The sequence below is a fragment of the Hippoglossus hippoglossus genome, chromosome 6, assembly GCF_009819705.1.
Source record: "Hippoglossus hippoglossus isolate fHipHip1 chromosome 6, fHipHip1.pri, whole genome shotgun sequence".
NCBI classification, from domain to species: Eukaryota; Metazoa; Chordata; class Actinopteri; order Pleuronectiformes; family Pleuronectidae; genus Hippoglossus; species Hippoglossus hippoglossus.
This window is the reverse complement of record NC_047156.1, coordinates 11,805,084-11,823,073: the sequence shown is the minus strand read 5'-3', so window position 1 is coordinate 11,823,073 and position 17,990 is coordinate 11,805,084. Positions and strand designations below refer to the sequence as shown.

The following is a 17,990-nucleotide window of genomic DNA, read 5'->3' as shown; positions in this document are numbered from 1 at the left end:
TAAATTCCTGAGATATCGCCTTAACGAGAATGGGATGGACATACGTACAAATAAACGTCTAAGAACGGCCATAGCTGTTGCCAAAGTAGAAGCATTATAAATCCCAGATATACTGTTGAATATCAGAAGCGCATGACTGAAGATGAGAAAGAACAAGGAAAGAATTTCTTGTCACGACATTGTTATGAATACCAAGCAGAATGTAAAAATCACATGGGCTGTACTGGGTTGTATAATTCAATTTGATTCTCTTCAAGTGACAACTCCCCTCACACACAAGCACACGCGCACGCACGCACGCACGCACGCACGCACGCACGCACGCACGCACACACACACACACACACACACACACACACACACACACACACACACACACACACCCTTACACTGCACACTGTCTGTGAGATGGCAGATACGTAAGTGTTTATTAATGTTGTTGAAGATACCAAGAGCAATATATACTGTGAATGACAGGTATTGTATAAGTAATATGGCACAATAAACACAACACTAGAGACACACTCCAGACACATCCGGACTACACAGACACACACACACACATAGTACGGAGCCAACTATCAGACACTAAAACTCTCTGCTGGCTCAGACAGCATTAGTGCTAATAGACATTTACCTTGTGCCTCCTCAGCAGCACAGGTAATTAACAGCGTAAGAATTACAGAGAGGGGCAAGTGAGGAGGAGACATACTAGAATAAACCTGCAGACAAGTGACAAACACTCAACAACTTGCAAAGCTGGAAGCAAGTCACAGCCTAATCTCTGCAAACAGCTAGTCAGGCACTTGGCGCCTTCAGGGTTGTTCAGATTTATGGTGCGCTAAATGATTTAGCAGTCGTTAAGAGTCCAAGGATTGGTAAGGACATATTTTTAGTCACATGCTTATTGTTCATTTTCTCTATTTTGACCCTAAAGTCTAATTTTAATATTTTAACTAATGCTTACTATGCTTTAGTGCTTAATCTGTATAGTAATTCACCAGGTACCTTCTAGTAAAATTATATTTTTACCTATGCCAAGGAAGTTATAGTTTTGTCTGCGTTTATTGGTTTGCTAGTTAGGTAGCAGGATTACGCAGAAACTACTAAATTGATAATCACGAAACTTGGTGGGAGGATGTGGTATGGGTCAGGTAAGAATCCAATACATTTTGGTGCTGATCCAGATCAGGGGGCAGATCCAGTTTATTTTTTTGACTTTCTTTGACATTGCGAGACAGGATGTTTTGCAACATTTTTGTTGATTTAGAAAAATCTGCCATGTTAAGCACACTGATATTCATGAGTGTGCTCAGTTTGGTGCAGATCTAATCAATAATCCAGATATAAATGTGGTTGCATCAGTAAGAGTGTTGTGTCAGGGCGGAGCATTCTAGTTTCCAACATAAAGTCGTTCAAATGAACACTGGCATGGAGGCTCAATACCCTGTTCACTCTTTACCCTACATCACACCAGCCCGAGGGAGCGATAGCCATATGAGTGACATTTCTTCACACGGTGGTGTATTTGGTGGTTAGCTTCAATCTTTACAACCTGGTCCATAGGAGCCTTCTGGCACATGGTTCTCTGCCAATGAGGCGGTGCTCCATAAACAAACCACAGAGGACATGCAATCAAAGGTAGGAGGAGGAGAGGCATGAGGAAGAGGAAAAGGGTGAACAGCACTACTGGGATTAAACAGCTGGTCAGTGTTATAAGTCAGTGACAGTAGTGAGATCCAGTCTCTAGGAGGGCGAGCTGGCTGGAGCAGTTGGAGTGGAGACAGGAACTGTGACTGAAAACCTCGACAGGACAGCCTTGACCACAGTGAATTATCAGTGGAGACATGAAGTAGCCCAGTGGAGCGTGTAATACTGGATATACACAGCCTTAGTAATGAAAAATACAAATGTTCTCACTGCTCATGAATTATGATCATCCCTTCAAGAAAGTCATTTTTAGGGAATTGAACAGAGGACGTGACTGCTTCTTACCAGACTGGAAAACTAAGAATAACACTGTAATTCTCTGCGGTCCTACTAACAACTCCCTGGCTCTTTGTACATCCGCACAGCGGAGAGAAACGAGGACAGAGCGAGAGAAAGAAAGACAGCAGTTTCCTGATTTAGATGACAGTGATTTGTTAAAAACATCCCCTTTTCTGGCCTTTGCTGCTATGTCTTCTCACTTGCTAATAACATTGCCAAACGTGCATATATTATGTGGTAAACAGAAAGGATTTTCTCCATTGCAGCTTGTGTTCAATAGAATAATGTTTTCATTCAACCTTACAACAGTCCATTTGTGTTATATCCATTCCTGATGGACAAAAGCATGAACAATGTGTGAAAGAGAGAGGATGGATTGATGAGGAGGAGGTACACAGACTCAAGCTGTCTACACTAATTTGTTTTCATTTCAAAATAGTTTGGGCTTTGGCTCCATGTCTGAAATAATCTCCATCCATACAAACACACCTGAAAATGCATATCACATGACCATTCGCAATTTCAAATACAGTGGCCAAGTGTGTGTTGGTGTAAACAGGAAGTAGATTGTCTACTATGGAGTTGGTCGCTTGCAGAAAATGCAATGGATGAAGAACAGCATATTAAAAGTAAATTCTTAGCTTAGACTGATGACGAGGTGAAACTGTTACTGATAGTAAAGGTTAGTAACGTCATGTTGCATTCACCACTAGTGACCGATGAGACCCAATCAGAAAGTGAACACGGGTGTCATTGTTTCCAAAAGTCTCAGTTACTCCATCGAGCATAAAAACACAGCCCCAGTGTGTCAACAGGACTTGTATAGTGTTTCTAAAAAGTCTCACTTTTAGAGACTAGAGTAGGATGTATAGCAGATGCTATGTATGTAGCAAAAGTGATATGAAATATAAAACTAAAATGTATGAGTGTGAATGTAGCCTTGGATGGAGACAGTTAGGAATAGGCAGGTGAAGGCAAGCAAGACGCTAAGTGACAAATCAAAACGTGGAGGGTGAAGAGTGGAAAGTCAGAGAGATGGAGAGGGAAAGAGAGGAGAGACCAGATAGAAGTACCAATTTGAAAGAGAGCATCAGTTCTGACACAGTAATCAAATCAGAAAGTCAGCAGACCTATCCTCGGCTCTCCCTTCCATTTTCTCTTCTCTATTCCCATCCCTTTAGTATCATCTCCTGTCTCTCCACTCCTGAGCTCTCATCTCACTTTTCAACCCCCTGAGTTTCTGAATCAATCTTTCTATTCTCTGCTTGCTCCCCTTCTCCTGTTCCAGGGCAATTACCTCCTTTTGTCTTTCTCTCTTTCCAGAGGAATCGGGTAATGGTCAGACCCAAGAGGAGCTTAGGGGGTTAGGAAGAGTTGAATGAGCTTCTTACAAAAACGCTTCTGTAAAACTAAAAATCCCTATCTTCCCTTAATGTGTGTCATAAAATACTTTATGTTCCTATTAAGTGTGACAACAGAAAGCAGAAGATAGCACATCTACAGTCACAAAGAGCTAGCTGAAAAATAAAGGGTATAAAATTGCAAACAGAGGAGAGACTGGCTTGTTGTAAGTGCTTCTGCTGCCTTTGACCTGCTGGGAGGATTTAAGGCTGAATGTAGAAGGAGGAGGACATCATGCTGCTCTGCTTTTCAAAGGCGTTTGGAAGATAAGATGCCGCATTGTCAACAGACATGCAGACACACTGACAAACAGTCAGACAAGTAAGGTATATATAAAGATAGATGATTATGTAATGATTACAGAAAGGTTGGGGAATTAAAAAGATAAACATGAGCTTAGGGTAAAAGTTTTAGCTGGTAGGACTGCAAGTCAGGGCAGGGTCTGCAGCACTCATGCCCGAGTGGGATTTTGTGTGTGTGCAGAGAGATCAGGTGAGCATCAAGAAAGTGCAAAGTCACCTATCCTGCTGACCGAATTCCCCTCGATCAGCAGTAATTCAGTCCCTGAGGACACTAGACATCACTTCTCCCTCGCTCTAAAGAAATGAGCGTCTGCAAAGAGAGAGGAGAGATGAGACACTCACCTGTACAAGGAGCTCCAGCTTCCTGTCGTCGAGGAGATGGACCTGACATCGCCTCCCCTCTGTCATCTAAGAAACAAAGAAAAAAAAGACAACAGATGTTTGTTTATATGCGGATATTGTATATTTTCATATTATACTAATACATATCAGAAGCAGTCTTTTTTATGGATATCCACTGCTGCCAAACGTGAAGAAAGCTACTTAAATGTATAAATAACTCGAGTTTGGCTGAATGGCAAGCTTGGTGTTAGCATGTCTGCATACGTCTTAACAAGAACAGTCGAGCTAACTACACACGATGAGCCACTAGAGACAGCGTCCTGCACATCTACCTTCCTTTGACATTTCTAATGCTGCTCCATGAGCAGGAAAACCATTATCCATCAGTACAATGCCCACAGCAAGTGAGGCTGCCTGCTGACAGTGTTCACTCCAGTGTTTGTCTGAGTTGTTGATGCAAGGTTTGCAGAACTGAGCTGCAAAAAAACTGTTAATATCCATCTGCCTAGCTCATCCGTAAACACTGAGGCAGGTGCACTGACGAAAAACAGTCAACTGTGGGAAATTTGCACCACACGCACACAAGTTAGATTAAACACTTCCCATGACAGATAAAACTAAAACATGTCTGAAAGTTTGCCACTGGACATTCAAACGAACAGAAGACTAAGGTTGTAAAAATCCACAAGACTTTCTAGAAGAGACGTACAAACTCTGTTCAGTGTTCAGCGTGTAGCGTGTTTGTGTGTGTATGTTATGGTGTTTTTAGCACATGTGGAGTTTCTCCACAACTTAACAGGAAGCGGGGACCCTGAGGAACACAAACACCCCCCTGGCTCCTCCCACACTTCCCTCGCATCTGGGAGATGGGGGAAGGGGGGTGGTGTGTGTCTGTGTGTGTGTGTGTGTGTGCGTGGGTGTATAAATGGGTGGGGTGAAGGGGTAAGAAATGTTGGAGGAGACGGAGACATAAGAGAAAGGGGGGAGAGACAGACATGCTCATTGTCCAACATTCGATGAGAAACTCCCGTCAAAGCACAGATGCCATAAACATGAGCACAGGCACAACCGGTTTGTAACTCTTCACCATGAGAAGGATCATATTTGCCACCTGAGGCCCTGGCAATTTGGTAAGGGTGTGTCCACAACATGAGTATGATGTACAACTACTTTCTCACAGCTCGGGCCAACTGGCATTGAGGTGGCAGGTTGGAGGTGAGAGTTTAACAGAGAGACGGAGAAAAGTGAAGAAATCGAGAGGCACGGGAGGGAGTTTCTTTTCCACGGTCATCCCAGTGTGAAGTCTGAATGTGTGTGTGTGTGCGTGTTTGCATGTGTGTGTGTGTGTGTGTGTGTGTGCGTGCATGTGTGGCTTCTAGCTACTTTGAAGGATTCGGTTTACCCTCCCACTCACCATTGATCTCCTGTGGTTTGAGGGTTTAGATTGGGTGCACCTGTGCACACAGTCCGTGACACACACACACACACCCGTAAATTTTCCATCATTGCCCTTTGTTTTCATCGCTCTTCTTGGAGATACATTACAATTCCAAAACTTTCCGTCTTCATATTGTATACAGTGATTGTAATTACTACCATGACTACTGTGTAGTAGCTCAGTGGTGCAAATAGGACTCATTATAACCAAATGAAAGTGATAGAAGAACCCTGATGTGGCGAGTATATACACGAAGTCACTAATCTGGATGTAAATACTATCTGAAAGCATTTGCTGGCTAAACTAATCTGAAATCGAATCTGCGGTATAGCCATTAAATGAGCCTGGACATGAGATGGGAGACTAAATACAGACAAAACATCTCACTGAAGTACCTTGTCTGCAGAATAGTTCAAACTGCAATGCAGCCACACACACACACAAATAAACACACACTGGCACTGGGACTCTGCTTGAGGCACCTGGGAATACAACAAACCTTAACGTCAAGGTAACAAATCATTGCCTGCAGGCTAAAACCAAGGCTAGCTCAATCTGGCAGAGACAGACTCTCCCTGGTTTGAGTCTTAAAATTCACTTTGTGGTATTGGACGCATGCTGCTGGGTTTCTACCCACCACGAAATCAAATGTACTGAAGTTTCTATGAATAGCTGGTGGAGGAAAACCCAATAAAACTGCACTATTTCAAGTTAAAGCAGATATATATGCACAATGAGTCACTGGATTTGTCCACAGCAGCACACTGATGCTCTGATGCATGTTGTAAACTTTCTATCATGACAGGCACATGTGGAAAAAACCCTTCACCACCTCCCTGCTCTGTGTGATTCATGCATGTTGGTTCCTCCAGCGGCTTTTCACGAGCAGTCAGGTCTGGATCGGCCAAACCTCGCTCCATCCTCAGGCCTGACTCACCGGCAACAGCAGCAGCAGGCGGATTTGAGGAGATGAAAATGAAGAATGTGAGCTGACACTACGGAGTGAGGCGGCCATGTTCACACCGGCTCAGCACATGAAAACAACACACACACACACAGTTGACAGTGGTGCCTGGTCAGTGCAGTATCATTAGTTAGTTACCTTGCAAACAAAAACGCTCCCTGCGAAGCTCCCACGCAAAGAAAAAACAGCTCCCACACACAGAGAGAATATATATATAAATAAAATGATTAGATCCAATGAGAGACGAGTCGCGTTGCCGCCAGAGAAGCGTCAAAAAACACCTCTTCTCCCCGCCGGCCTAAAGGAGGAGGCACATCAGCATCCATGTTCGTGACCGATAAGTTGGGTCGCCGCGGAGCCCCGGTGTCCTCGAAGCGCCGCGGAGCTGCCGGAGGTCCGCGCCATTCACGACAGGAGGTAATTCCGAAAGGCTGCCTCCTCACATCCCTCCTTCCGAAAGCAGGAAGCTTCTCACGGGTCTAGTCCCGGTCGACCACCTCCGCCCCCGACCACCTCTCCTCCTCCTCCTCCTCCTCCTGTTTCTCGCTACCGGTACGGGAGCGTGGAGGGAGAGTGTTGGGGTGGTGGGGGGACTGTACCAACGGTCAGCAACCGAGGAGGGGGGAGGAGAGGACGACGACCGGGAGACACCACAGGTAACAGCTCCGCGCTTCCTCCTCGCCGTGTTTCTCTCCGCTGTCACCGGAGTTGCCGCGAAGACACGGGAATAATGGAGGCGAGATGTGGGGGCGGGGAGAGGAGGGGGGCCGCTCTGCAGCAGCTTCCAGCCATGAGAGACTGCAGCTCTCTCTCTCTCTCTCTCTCTCTCTCTCTCTCTCTCTCTCTCTGTTTGTGTGTGTGTGTGTGTGTGTGTGTGTGTGTGTGTGTGTGTGTGTGTGTGTGTGTGTGTGTGTGTGTGCCCACCAACCCAAACAGTCTGCAGACACACACTGATTAAAGTGTGCGGTTAAATAACAGTGAGCGTGGATCACAGTCTCTATATGAAGTCACCTCCAGAGAGTGATGCCGGGGAGGAAGGTTTCTCCTTGAGAGACGCTTTCCTCGCAGGACTTTGACAATGACACTGAAAAAAAATGTTGCGCCAACTTAAAATATGACATCAGTTGGAAAAACCAGTGAATTAAGTTCGTACAACTTGAAGTGAAGTCATATCAACACAATTGCATACTTAAATTTGACAAAAACTTGATTCACTTGTGTGTTACCCAATAAAGTATTTGTTACAGGGGGCTTTCACAACTACCGTGTTTGGTCGGGACTTTCTGATCTTCCAGTCAAAATAACAGGTGTGGAAGGGGCCTCGGACCAAGGTCTGGCCCTATGAACCAACATTTTTTCCGACCAAAGAGATGGTCTCGTTCTGGAAGAGAAGAACCATGATTCGGACCATTTGCAGTGAGATTTGTTTTGGGATAGCTTGGACTTTGGGACCATTTGCAGCTGGTTGAGACAGCATAGAAGAGAAGAAGGAGCGGAAGGGGCTCACAGGATTGCTAGCAGGTCATTTGTTTTGCTGGTAGTAATACCATAATAATATTAAAGTGGTAACAAAATTAACAAAGTGAATCAGAAAAGAAAGACTTTTTTTCCAATGCACTTTAGTCAAAATGTTAACCAATGCAGTAGACGAGAACACAACACGCTGACGTCAGACAAATGCCTCACCTCAAACCAATCAATGTCCAGTTTAGGTAGGATGGATGACAGGAAGTATGTATATCACATAAGAGCTCCCTACATTGCAATGTGAAACCAAAACTAACCAGATCTGATGTAAACAATGTAACAAAGACATGAATCTTCAGGTCTGAAAATGCCCTAAGTTTTCTTTCATGTTATATACCAGGCCTACATCGTGTGCATGTTTTTTTTTCCCATAAGTCCTAAATGGTTGAATGATAATTTGCAAAAACAAGTAGGAGTTTCAGTTGGGACTTGTCACTTCCTGTCTGCACTTTCAAACACAAACCTCCTCGCTCTCAGGTTTGATTTGCTGGCGTGATTTCTGGCTCTCTGTCCGCTGCAGCCGTTGGACTGACTCTCACTCTCTTTTTTTTAATATGACCTAAATTGGGCACTTGTATTCACCTTGTACAGCTGGAGCAGCAGCCGTTGAAACCACAAGTTGTTAACATAACAAAATCAGTCTGGTTTTTGGCACCATAAATAGATACTAATGTGTGCTGTGAAGGCAGGGATAAGACCAAACCTACTGTCAATAAAGCGTTTGAATGACTCTGCAACTGTAGACCAGCCTATAACTGAATTACAACATGAGTAATTCCCCATGTTATGAAAACACAGAGGCCACATGTAGCCCAGCACATATACGATATCCATATATATCCCTTTAGCTAAGCTGTCAGCATCAGGGATGATTGGTCATTTGTTTTCAATCTTAACTTCTCAGCGTCTGTGTCTGAATCAAATGCAGTTGCACCATATTTGAAATACCACTGGCAAGGCATTATCTTGAATTTGCAGAATCCATCACAAATACTCTCTTCCCAGACATTAAGCAACACAAAGATGCAGTTAAATTTTATGTGCTTGGCTTCAACAGTTCTGTTGCTACCATAGCTTGTGCTGCAAGCCCAACAATTCAGCTTAGTTGGCTGAATGTAGAAGGTCACATGAGAAACGAGGAGGTGTATCCTTTCCTGTCCTGCTGGATTTTTCTGTTTCTGGATATTTTTGGCCTGCTCCAGACACCGGAAACTGGCCTGTCCAACTTAAACATCTCCAGATGACTCTTTCTTTGGCTTTAGTACGTACACTCGTCCCTCTCTCTCCGGTCAAATACATATCTCTCTTTATTGGTTGCTTCCTCAGTTAGCTGTCACAAGGGCCCTGTTGTTTGACCAGAGCACAGGGGGGGTGAGAAGGGGACAATGCAGGCAGTGGAGGAATGGGGTAAAACTGAAAATGACAGGAGCAAAAAAAAAAGAAAAAGAAGAAGAATATGTAGAAGGACGGACCTGAACACTTGAGCTACAAGAGTTTATGAATTATTGATCCTGTTTGGAAAGGATGTGACTAACGCCAGAGAAGCTGAATGAGCGGGGGGGGGGGGTAAGATTCACAAAATAAGACAGAAAGGAAAAGGAAGGCAGACAGGAAACAAGGCAGGTAGTGTGCGACGGTACAGCTGTTCGTCCGGTGTGTCCCCTACACACAGTCACCTTTACAGGACCTTTGCCAAGAGGCACAAGCTGAGAAACACTTGTAGGTGTGACATATCTGGGCCCTGACAGAGCCGTGTTATGGAGCCGGTGGGCTTCTATTCTGGGCTGAGGTGTGGTTGTAATGAGGTGCTGATCTGGTGTATTTTTATGGAGGAGGGCTCCAAAGGGGGACAGATCCGAATGGGTGAGGTGGGTTAAACAGGCGGAGGGTATTAAGAGTCAGGTTTTAGGGTCGAGCAGGGGGAACAGGGTTGATGGTCTGTGGTGGAAAAGGTAACCTATATTGGTGGAATGTGATATAAACAGCGCTGAACGGTTAATTGAATCAAGATGGAGAATCTCTTTAACCCTGACTGCGGGACGCTGCGGTAGGCAGTTAAGATTGACACACACACACACACACACACACACACACACACACACACACACACACTCCACGCTCTCTGTCTCTGCCTGCGTCTCTCCCATATTGTGGAGACTAAACAAACACACTCTCTTAAACACATCACTTTGAGAGCAAGCGTGGTCTGACACCAGCGGTCCCTACGATGATTTATGATGCTGAGATCATTATAGCTGAATAAGCTTTATGACTCCTCGTCAGTTTTGATGCAACGGTATCTGCAGATGGTGCTGATTAAATTACAACACAAGATTCAACAATTCATACGATGGGTCTCAACAGTTTCACTTCAGTGGGTTATTAAAAATCCAACGGAAAAATAATAACGGCCACATCCCGACCTATTCTCCATTTAGCAAGTAGCAGCGGAGTGGGACGGTGAGATGGAGCAGGGAGGGTCATGGAAAAGCAGCCTGGAATGTCTGGAGAAACGACTGTGAGAGATCTGTTTTGTTTGTTCAATATATAAGTGTGTGTGTGCGAGTGTGTGTGTGTGTGTTTTTCTGTGTGTCTGTGAGCTCCACCCTCCCTGCCCGTGAGTGACTTTGGGACTGAAATGTGGTTCCAGTTAGGGCGTTTTTTCTTTTTTTCTTAAATCAGAAACACACTGGCACTTCAAACAAACTGTAGATATTTCTGTAGCCAGCTCTGCTTTGTTCTCATTTTACTACAAAGCTCTGCTCCCAGACTCGACCAAAAACCTTTCTCTTTGTTTTTTTCCCAGGACATGTTTACCTACATTTATAGCTATTGCATCAACTTTGACTAAAACTGATAGATGGAGATGCTTGAGAATTTTATAGACTTTTATTGTGAAAGTTGCTATAAGCTGTTTCTTTCAGCACTATGAAGACATCAGAAATCATGCTTTATAGTATATGTGTGATCCAAACTTTAGCTGTGTTGAAGCGACACATCCCATCTTTGCCTTCATATTCGTGATATATCAACTTCACTGCCATGTGCACCCAGAGGGGCTTCAATCCACAATGAATCAGAATAAGACATTACATAAAAATGACTTTGCTGTGAAAGGTTTCAGGATAGCACAGAAAGGCAGTGAGCTACTATTTCATATAACTACAGTAAATTTGAATATGCCTTGTTGTCATAACTCAACATCACCTTGTTCTTGAGAAATTCCTGATCGTCTAAAATTCCTCTTCTCATTCCTTTCAGATTCCTCCACAGTTGAATTATCTGATCTTAAATGAATGAAATGCTTTTGTAAATATGCAGCATAACTATGTCATTGATTTAACAGTGAGTGTTTATCTTCTGGTGTAAACTGAGTCTCTTTTTGTATCCATAGCTGCTTTCAAACATGCACTGAAGTGCGGACATTTTCCAGAGGGATGCAAGAATGAAAAAGTCCAAGTCAGTTGCTGCAGACATTTTTTTGGAACTTTTCCTGACAGCCCCCTGGTGAAATGTCCAGAAAATGTCAGAGTGGGCCCATGAGAGAATACAGCAGGAAAATATCGGAGAAAATTTACAGCAAGCCGAGTGTTGATGGCGTTTCTAACACATGACAAATGCGGAGAAAAAGAGGTAGATACTATACATAGACACAGACAAAGATGGCAACTTGGAAAGACAATGAGAATGGAGAGCTTTAAGGGCAGACTGCAAAATTGTCAAACAAGTTCTATGTTCATAACATGAGACTTATGTCACAGCGGAATTTTATATGTCATGTCCACGCCCCCTCGCACCTGACTCTACCAGACCATTTCCTTTGGTTGTGAAAGCGTCTGACCCAGACAATCACCTGCTATGTCCTTCATATGCAAACTGTGAATGTCTGGACCCTGTTTTCCGGAGCTCATGTCTGGAAACAGCTCATGCAAAACTCTGCTAATGGAGCCTGCTCCTCTCTGTTCACTCACTCGTTTCATGTCAACATCCTCGTTCTTCCCTCATTTGTTTCCTTTCTCTCCCTCTTTTAATCCACAACTAACTCAATCTCTTTTTCTGCTGTTGTTGTGTTCTGTTGCTTTCACTGTGTTGCAGAAAATAACTGGGTCACATAGTTGTACACGTGGGCACAGGCACTCTTATGGAGCCTGAAGTTATATTTAATACAGAAAGCTCTAAAAGGGGACCAAAGAAAATGTCCACAGCTTGATGAAATCCAAGAAGCAAATAAAAGCACAGTGCGACGATACTGCGCCACAGTGTGTCAGTTTGAAAGCAAGTCACCACTTGCCACTGTGTTTAGTCTGCATTCAGGTCATCCGTCTTTAATGCCACCATAATTTCGGATGTGTTGGCACTTATTTATTTAGTTATTGAAAGTAGTCAAAACTGATTATTCTACTTTGCTTATTTCCCACAGGAGGAAGAAGAAGCATCTCTTTCTTTCCCCCGGTCAGAGTTGCCCTTTCCTGACAAGGCTTGGACATTCCTTGAATTCCAGACCTAAAGGAGGCCCTTAATTGATGAAGCTATTATGAGCACGACCGTGTGTGTTGTCTGTTGGTGTATATCTTGGTGGGTGTGCCTCTGAAAATGTGGCCATACATCTGTTTTGTGTTCGGGATGAAATAGATCTGAGGTGAGTCAGTATCTAAAGTAGCTTCTGAGGAAGGACAGAGGACAAAGTGATGGGGGGAGGCGGGTATAGGGTCAGCCAGCGCACATACACACTAACAAGAAGAGCAGGGAGGTCTGGGGCCAAATAGGTGCGAGTGATGTCACGTCTTCGGGACTGTTATCTCGGTGATATGCGGTCTTGGCGATCATGGGGGCTGATCTGCAAGGATCTGGGCTGTCAATGTGTGTCTGTGCATGCAAGTGTGAGTCATTCACAGGGGAAGGATCTTTTACCCCCACACCTCCTCTCTTCATCTATAATTCACACAGTGAGAAATCACTGTAGACCCCGGTGACCCTGTGTTCACCGATACTGCTGGCAAAGCATGAAGAAGACAGTGTGACGTAGAGCGGGGTGTTTGGTTCCACACTGCATATAGTATTCTATATATAAATGTATTGTGTGTGTGTGGTGTGTGTAATCTTTTTAGTCTGTCTGTAAACCCACTGAGCCTTGTTGATGGATGAATCTTCATCTTTGACCTCTATCCCTTGTTTCTTGGGACTTTCTGACTTTTCAGTTTGACACAAGCAAAAAGCAACTTACTGATCCTGACCACACGTATAACCAATGCTTGCCTAACCCAAACCCTAACCTTAACCACTGATCCAAAAATCAGCTTCAATTGGGAACACAGCTGTTCTCCACAATTGGCAAAGCCGTACCCAATCGACTGGTTGCTAGTCTGATATTTGTCCCCAAACGTAGCCTATATGACACAAACACACACACGCACACACACGCACACACACACGCACACACACGCACACACACAGACACACAGGTTTTGGCTTAAACTCAAGGACAATGTGCACTGCAGAGCGGTTGAACTCCAGTGGCCTCTATCCTCTGTCCTGTGACTGGATGGAATACCAAACACTCTAATCATTTAGCATGCTGAATATTAAACAGTCCTGTCTGCAAACTCCTGTGTGTGTGCCTGGATGTGTGTGTGTGTGTGGTATTACCCATGTTGTGGGGACCTAAATCAGTTTGAACAGTAACATTATGGAGACTTATGGGGAAAAAAAGCAAGTTCTCATAAGATAAATCCTAAAATTTAGATGAAAATGTGTGTTAATGTCGTGGTAAGGTTCAGTTTAGGTGAAGATTAGAGTAAGGAAGTGGGCTATATGGTTAAGGTTTGAGTCAGTCCCCAGGAAATGAATGTAAGTCAACGTTAAGTCCTCAGAAGTCATGGGATAAGGCTGTTTATGTGTGTGTGTGGATGTTTCACAGTCCTAATGTATTCTACTGGCCTAATAAACATGTACCCTGAGACCAGAACAGCAGGGGAGAGGAGAAAAGGGGGTTTGGGTAAAAAAAAAGCCCAAATCCTCTTTGTTCTTGGCTAATTTTGCCCTTGTGTCTGTGTGTGTGCGTGTGTGTGTGTGTGTGTGCGTGTGTGTGTGTGTGTGTGTGTGTGTGTGTGTGTGTGTGCGCGTGTGTGTGTGTGTGTGTGTGTGTGTGTGTGTGTGTGTGTGTGTGTGTGTGTGTGTGTGTGTGTGTGTGTGTGTGTGTGTGTGTGTGTGTGTGTGTGTGAGTGTGTGAGTGTGTCCTTCAGGGGCTCGAAGGACCCTACAGGCTAATTAGGGAGACTTTCACAGAACAACATCATTGAAGGTACCTGCTTTCCAGGAGCTCCGGAGGCTTCTATCCATGCAATAAATCTTTGGTTTTAAAAGCACTCAGAGTGGCATGGACACAACCTGCATACATGCACGCACACACGCACACACACACGCACACGCACACGCACACACACACACACACACACACACACGCATAAATGTTTGACCAGCCCAACTCCCCCGCGCTCTCCAGGCTAAGATGCAAACAAAAGTTGTCATGACAACTTTCTGGGAGATCTAGCCGTCTCCGTGGTGCACTCTTTGCCAGAAATGTAGGGCACTTAGAGGAGGAGGCACTGTAAGACAATGCTAAGACACTGTAACATGCAACGCTACGGCCCTGGGGTATAAACATAAAATAAAAAGGCCCGAATTGAAGGTTCTCCCTCACAAAGAGAATTTGATCCAGCTGACGACAGTATCGTGATCCTCTGGTACAGCACAGACAAGGGAACCCGTAGCTCCGCAAAGTCAACATTGCGATTTTACAAAGGCACATCCCCATACCGCCACCTCATCATCCTCCTGTCCTACCACTCCTGCTCTCCCTCAGGCTATACTGGCTCAGATGGCATATGGGGGGTTTATGTGCGAGATCAGCACAGAGACAGGTGTAAAAAAGAAATAAACAACAGTGAAGATAGCGGGGGAAATGAATTCACGTGGGAAGAGAAGTACAGAAACCAAAAATGAGGCAGGTAAACAAATAGAGGCAACTTGATAAAGAAAACTGAAGTAATTGAGAGAGGTGAGGAGAAAGTAAGAATATGTTCCAGCCTCAGATATTTCCTTCCTCCAGGATCTAGTCTGAGGTATATTCTAACGACAAAGTGCAGGATCTGTTTGTTTCTCCGAAAGGCGCTCTGTCCTGCAGCGTGTCTGGTCTGCCTCCAATGTGCTCTGCAGTCCAGGATTTATCCCTCCACAGCTTTGGCTCAATGTGACTGTGCTCCATTACTACACACTTGATTCCTCTGAGCCAGGGTAATGAAAAATGACCCAGCTCATCTGCAGGGAGAGCCCTTTGGCAAGTATGTGTGGTCTGTGTGAGTTTGTGTGTGCGAGTGTAATTCCTCTTGTCCAAAGGGAATCCTGTCATTGTAAAGGTATTGAATGTCTTCCATTTGGCCACTTCCCCTCGGGGGGAGAGCCAGAATATGAAGGTATGAGGTGGAAAGCTTTTGCTCAGTAAATAAGAAAAACCTGATCAATCATGTAGCAGAGTTACAGATGAGAAGTGGGTTCATTTTTTTAGCTTAAGAGGTAGAAATATTACTCAAATACTTGCTCTTACGGCCTTTGGCAAGCTCGAAATCCACGGGAAAAAAATGAAACCAACGAAACCAAAACAGAAATCCAGTCAACACAGAGTTGCAGGGCTCATGTGAGCGTGCACATATTACAAGAGTCCAATTTATATATTCATAATTTAGTCTACAGGTGTTCATGCTTGAGAGAGACACAGATTGAAGGCATTTGCAGTGTTGGAAAAACGTATCGTAAAAATTAATGAGCCAAAATGGAGTCACATTAATCTCTAAATGACGACTGATTTGAGTTATGACTGACTGAGTCTCCCCAAAGGAACATTTGGAAATCAAGTGGAGGAGCTTGTTCAGACACATGAACATCATATTTTTCTACTCTCATTCAGCATTAGTGTGACTAATACATTCAACTCTCTATCTATTTGTCTCTATCTCAGTTTTTAATTTTTTTCATAAAATGCGTTCAGAAATGCACTGAACTCCAGATAATCTTCAGAATTCTTTTGACGCTGTATGCAAGAACGCAAATGTCCGAGTTGCCAGTCCTCTAGTCAAAACTACGGAGAATATCTGAATGAACCCATTTTGGCCCAGTTGTCAGAACATTTTCCAGAGTTCATGTCTGAATACGACTGTAGAAAAACATACTCTGGTCTGTTGCTTGTAAAAACAAAAATTCTGACTATTTTCGTGCAGCTCTCATGGTTAACACACTTTAAACCTCTTTAAACCTCTGTTCGGTAAACACATGTGGACACACTGTTACGGGATCTAATATCCATACTAACAGAGGATCTGAGAGGTCCCTGAGAGGGATTTCCTCAGATATTCACTAGATTCTCTCTGTAATCCCCAGGGATTACCATTCTATACTGAGACCCTAACCTCTGAACCTAAAGCATTATAAACCCTTATATCCTTATCACTAATGCCACAGTTTAACTCAATAGAAGAGGACCACCTCCAAAAAGCCTCATATCAACTCTGCTCTGGACACTCATTTTTGGCTGTGGCCACATCAGCTCAGACACATGTCGAGGATTTAGAGGGATACCAGCCAGATTTATCAAGTAGGCTGCTCGAACTTGGCCCAGTGTAGCTCCGGCCAGATATTGCAACTCAAATGTTTTATCCTGTTTGACAACTGAATCGTCTCCAACATGGCAACTGATATCTGGGAAAGGGTTCATATTTGGCAATCCTTTTTGGATGAAATAAAAAACACAGTCGATAGTCATTACATCATTGATATCCGAGTATGTCTGACAAATACAATAATAAACTATGGATTTCCTTTGCCAAAGTGGAAATATCATTCTGTTTGTAATTCAATCTTGGTCTGTCTGTCTGTGGAACACATATCTCTACAATCGTTCATCTTATCGGCGTCACACTTGGCATGTGTAATGTTAAGGGCCCAAGGAAGTGCAATGTTAATTTTGGTGTGATTTGTTGATCACGACGACAGCACATTCACGACAATAGGCAGATTAGAATAACAGCAACGACAACTGATATTCCAGTTGTACACAATAAGTCGAGCTTCACCCGCCGAACTTTGAATTTGGTGAACAGCTCTTTGTGCAGCAGTGGTGGTGCTGCTTCAGGATTCTGCACACTGAGTTCAGCAGCAGGTCCTTACTCGCGGTGGCTCAATTACTGCAGGTCACTTTTTACAGTTTCAGAAAGAAAGCTACAACCAGCATCACCACAAGCCAAGCAAACAACCCATTCCAAATAAGCAGGTTTAAAACTGGCACTGCACTAATGCTTTATCAGTAATCAGAGTTTAGCCCATTTGCTGGACTGTATGGTGAGCATGTGAGGAAGGGAATGTGCGAGCGTGGAGAAACTCCTGTAATTAATCAAGTGATCGATCATCTCACATTACCAGAGAGATTAGATTCTGGCATGTCAAAGAAGCTTGGGGTGCACACTAACTGAATGACACGGCACATGAAGAAGAGTGCTTTTGAATGTTTAACATGTAGCAAGACTGCAAACCTCCAGTAGACTCACTTCGATCAACAAAACACGAATGACTGATAAAAGTTTGATCGTGATTTACGATTTATGGAGTGGTGAGGAAATTGTTTCCACATGGCTGAGCTGCTGATGAATCTCTGCAGGAATCTGTTTTTTTCTTAATTTCAGACACCAACGAGCCTCTTCCTCACTCTCTTTAACACACACACATTTACACTGACGAACCATGTTTTTGATAAGCCTGGGAATGGACCAGTGGAAATGTTTTCCAGACAAACTATGCAAATAAGACTGTTTCCCAAGGGAGACACTGTAAACGGCTTCAACCACCGACGAGTGTTTGTGTGTGTATGTGAGTGTGTGTTCGTCTATGTAAGGATATCAAACACAAACATGCCTCCAGCGAGTTGCAAACAAATAAATAAAAAAGCAAGGCACTGGAAAAATGCGAGACAATGTCTGTT

At 43.9% G+C, this 17,990-nt stretch overlaps 1 protein-coding gene across 1 annotated transcript in view; it reads right to left on the bottom strand.

Annotated features, from left to right (window-relative positions):
* frmd4a (FERM domain containing 4A) overlaps window positions 1-17,990 on the bottom strand; it is a 65,727-nt gene that overhangs the window by 33,707 nt on the left and 14,030 nt on the right. Inside the window, 1 exon segment of the mRNA XM_034587197.1 lies at window positions 4,035-4,100. Within this exon segment, the coding sequence (XP_034443088.1) occupies window positions 4,035-4,100 (66 nt within the window).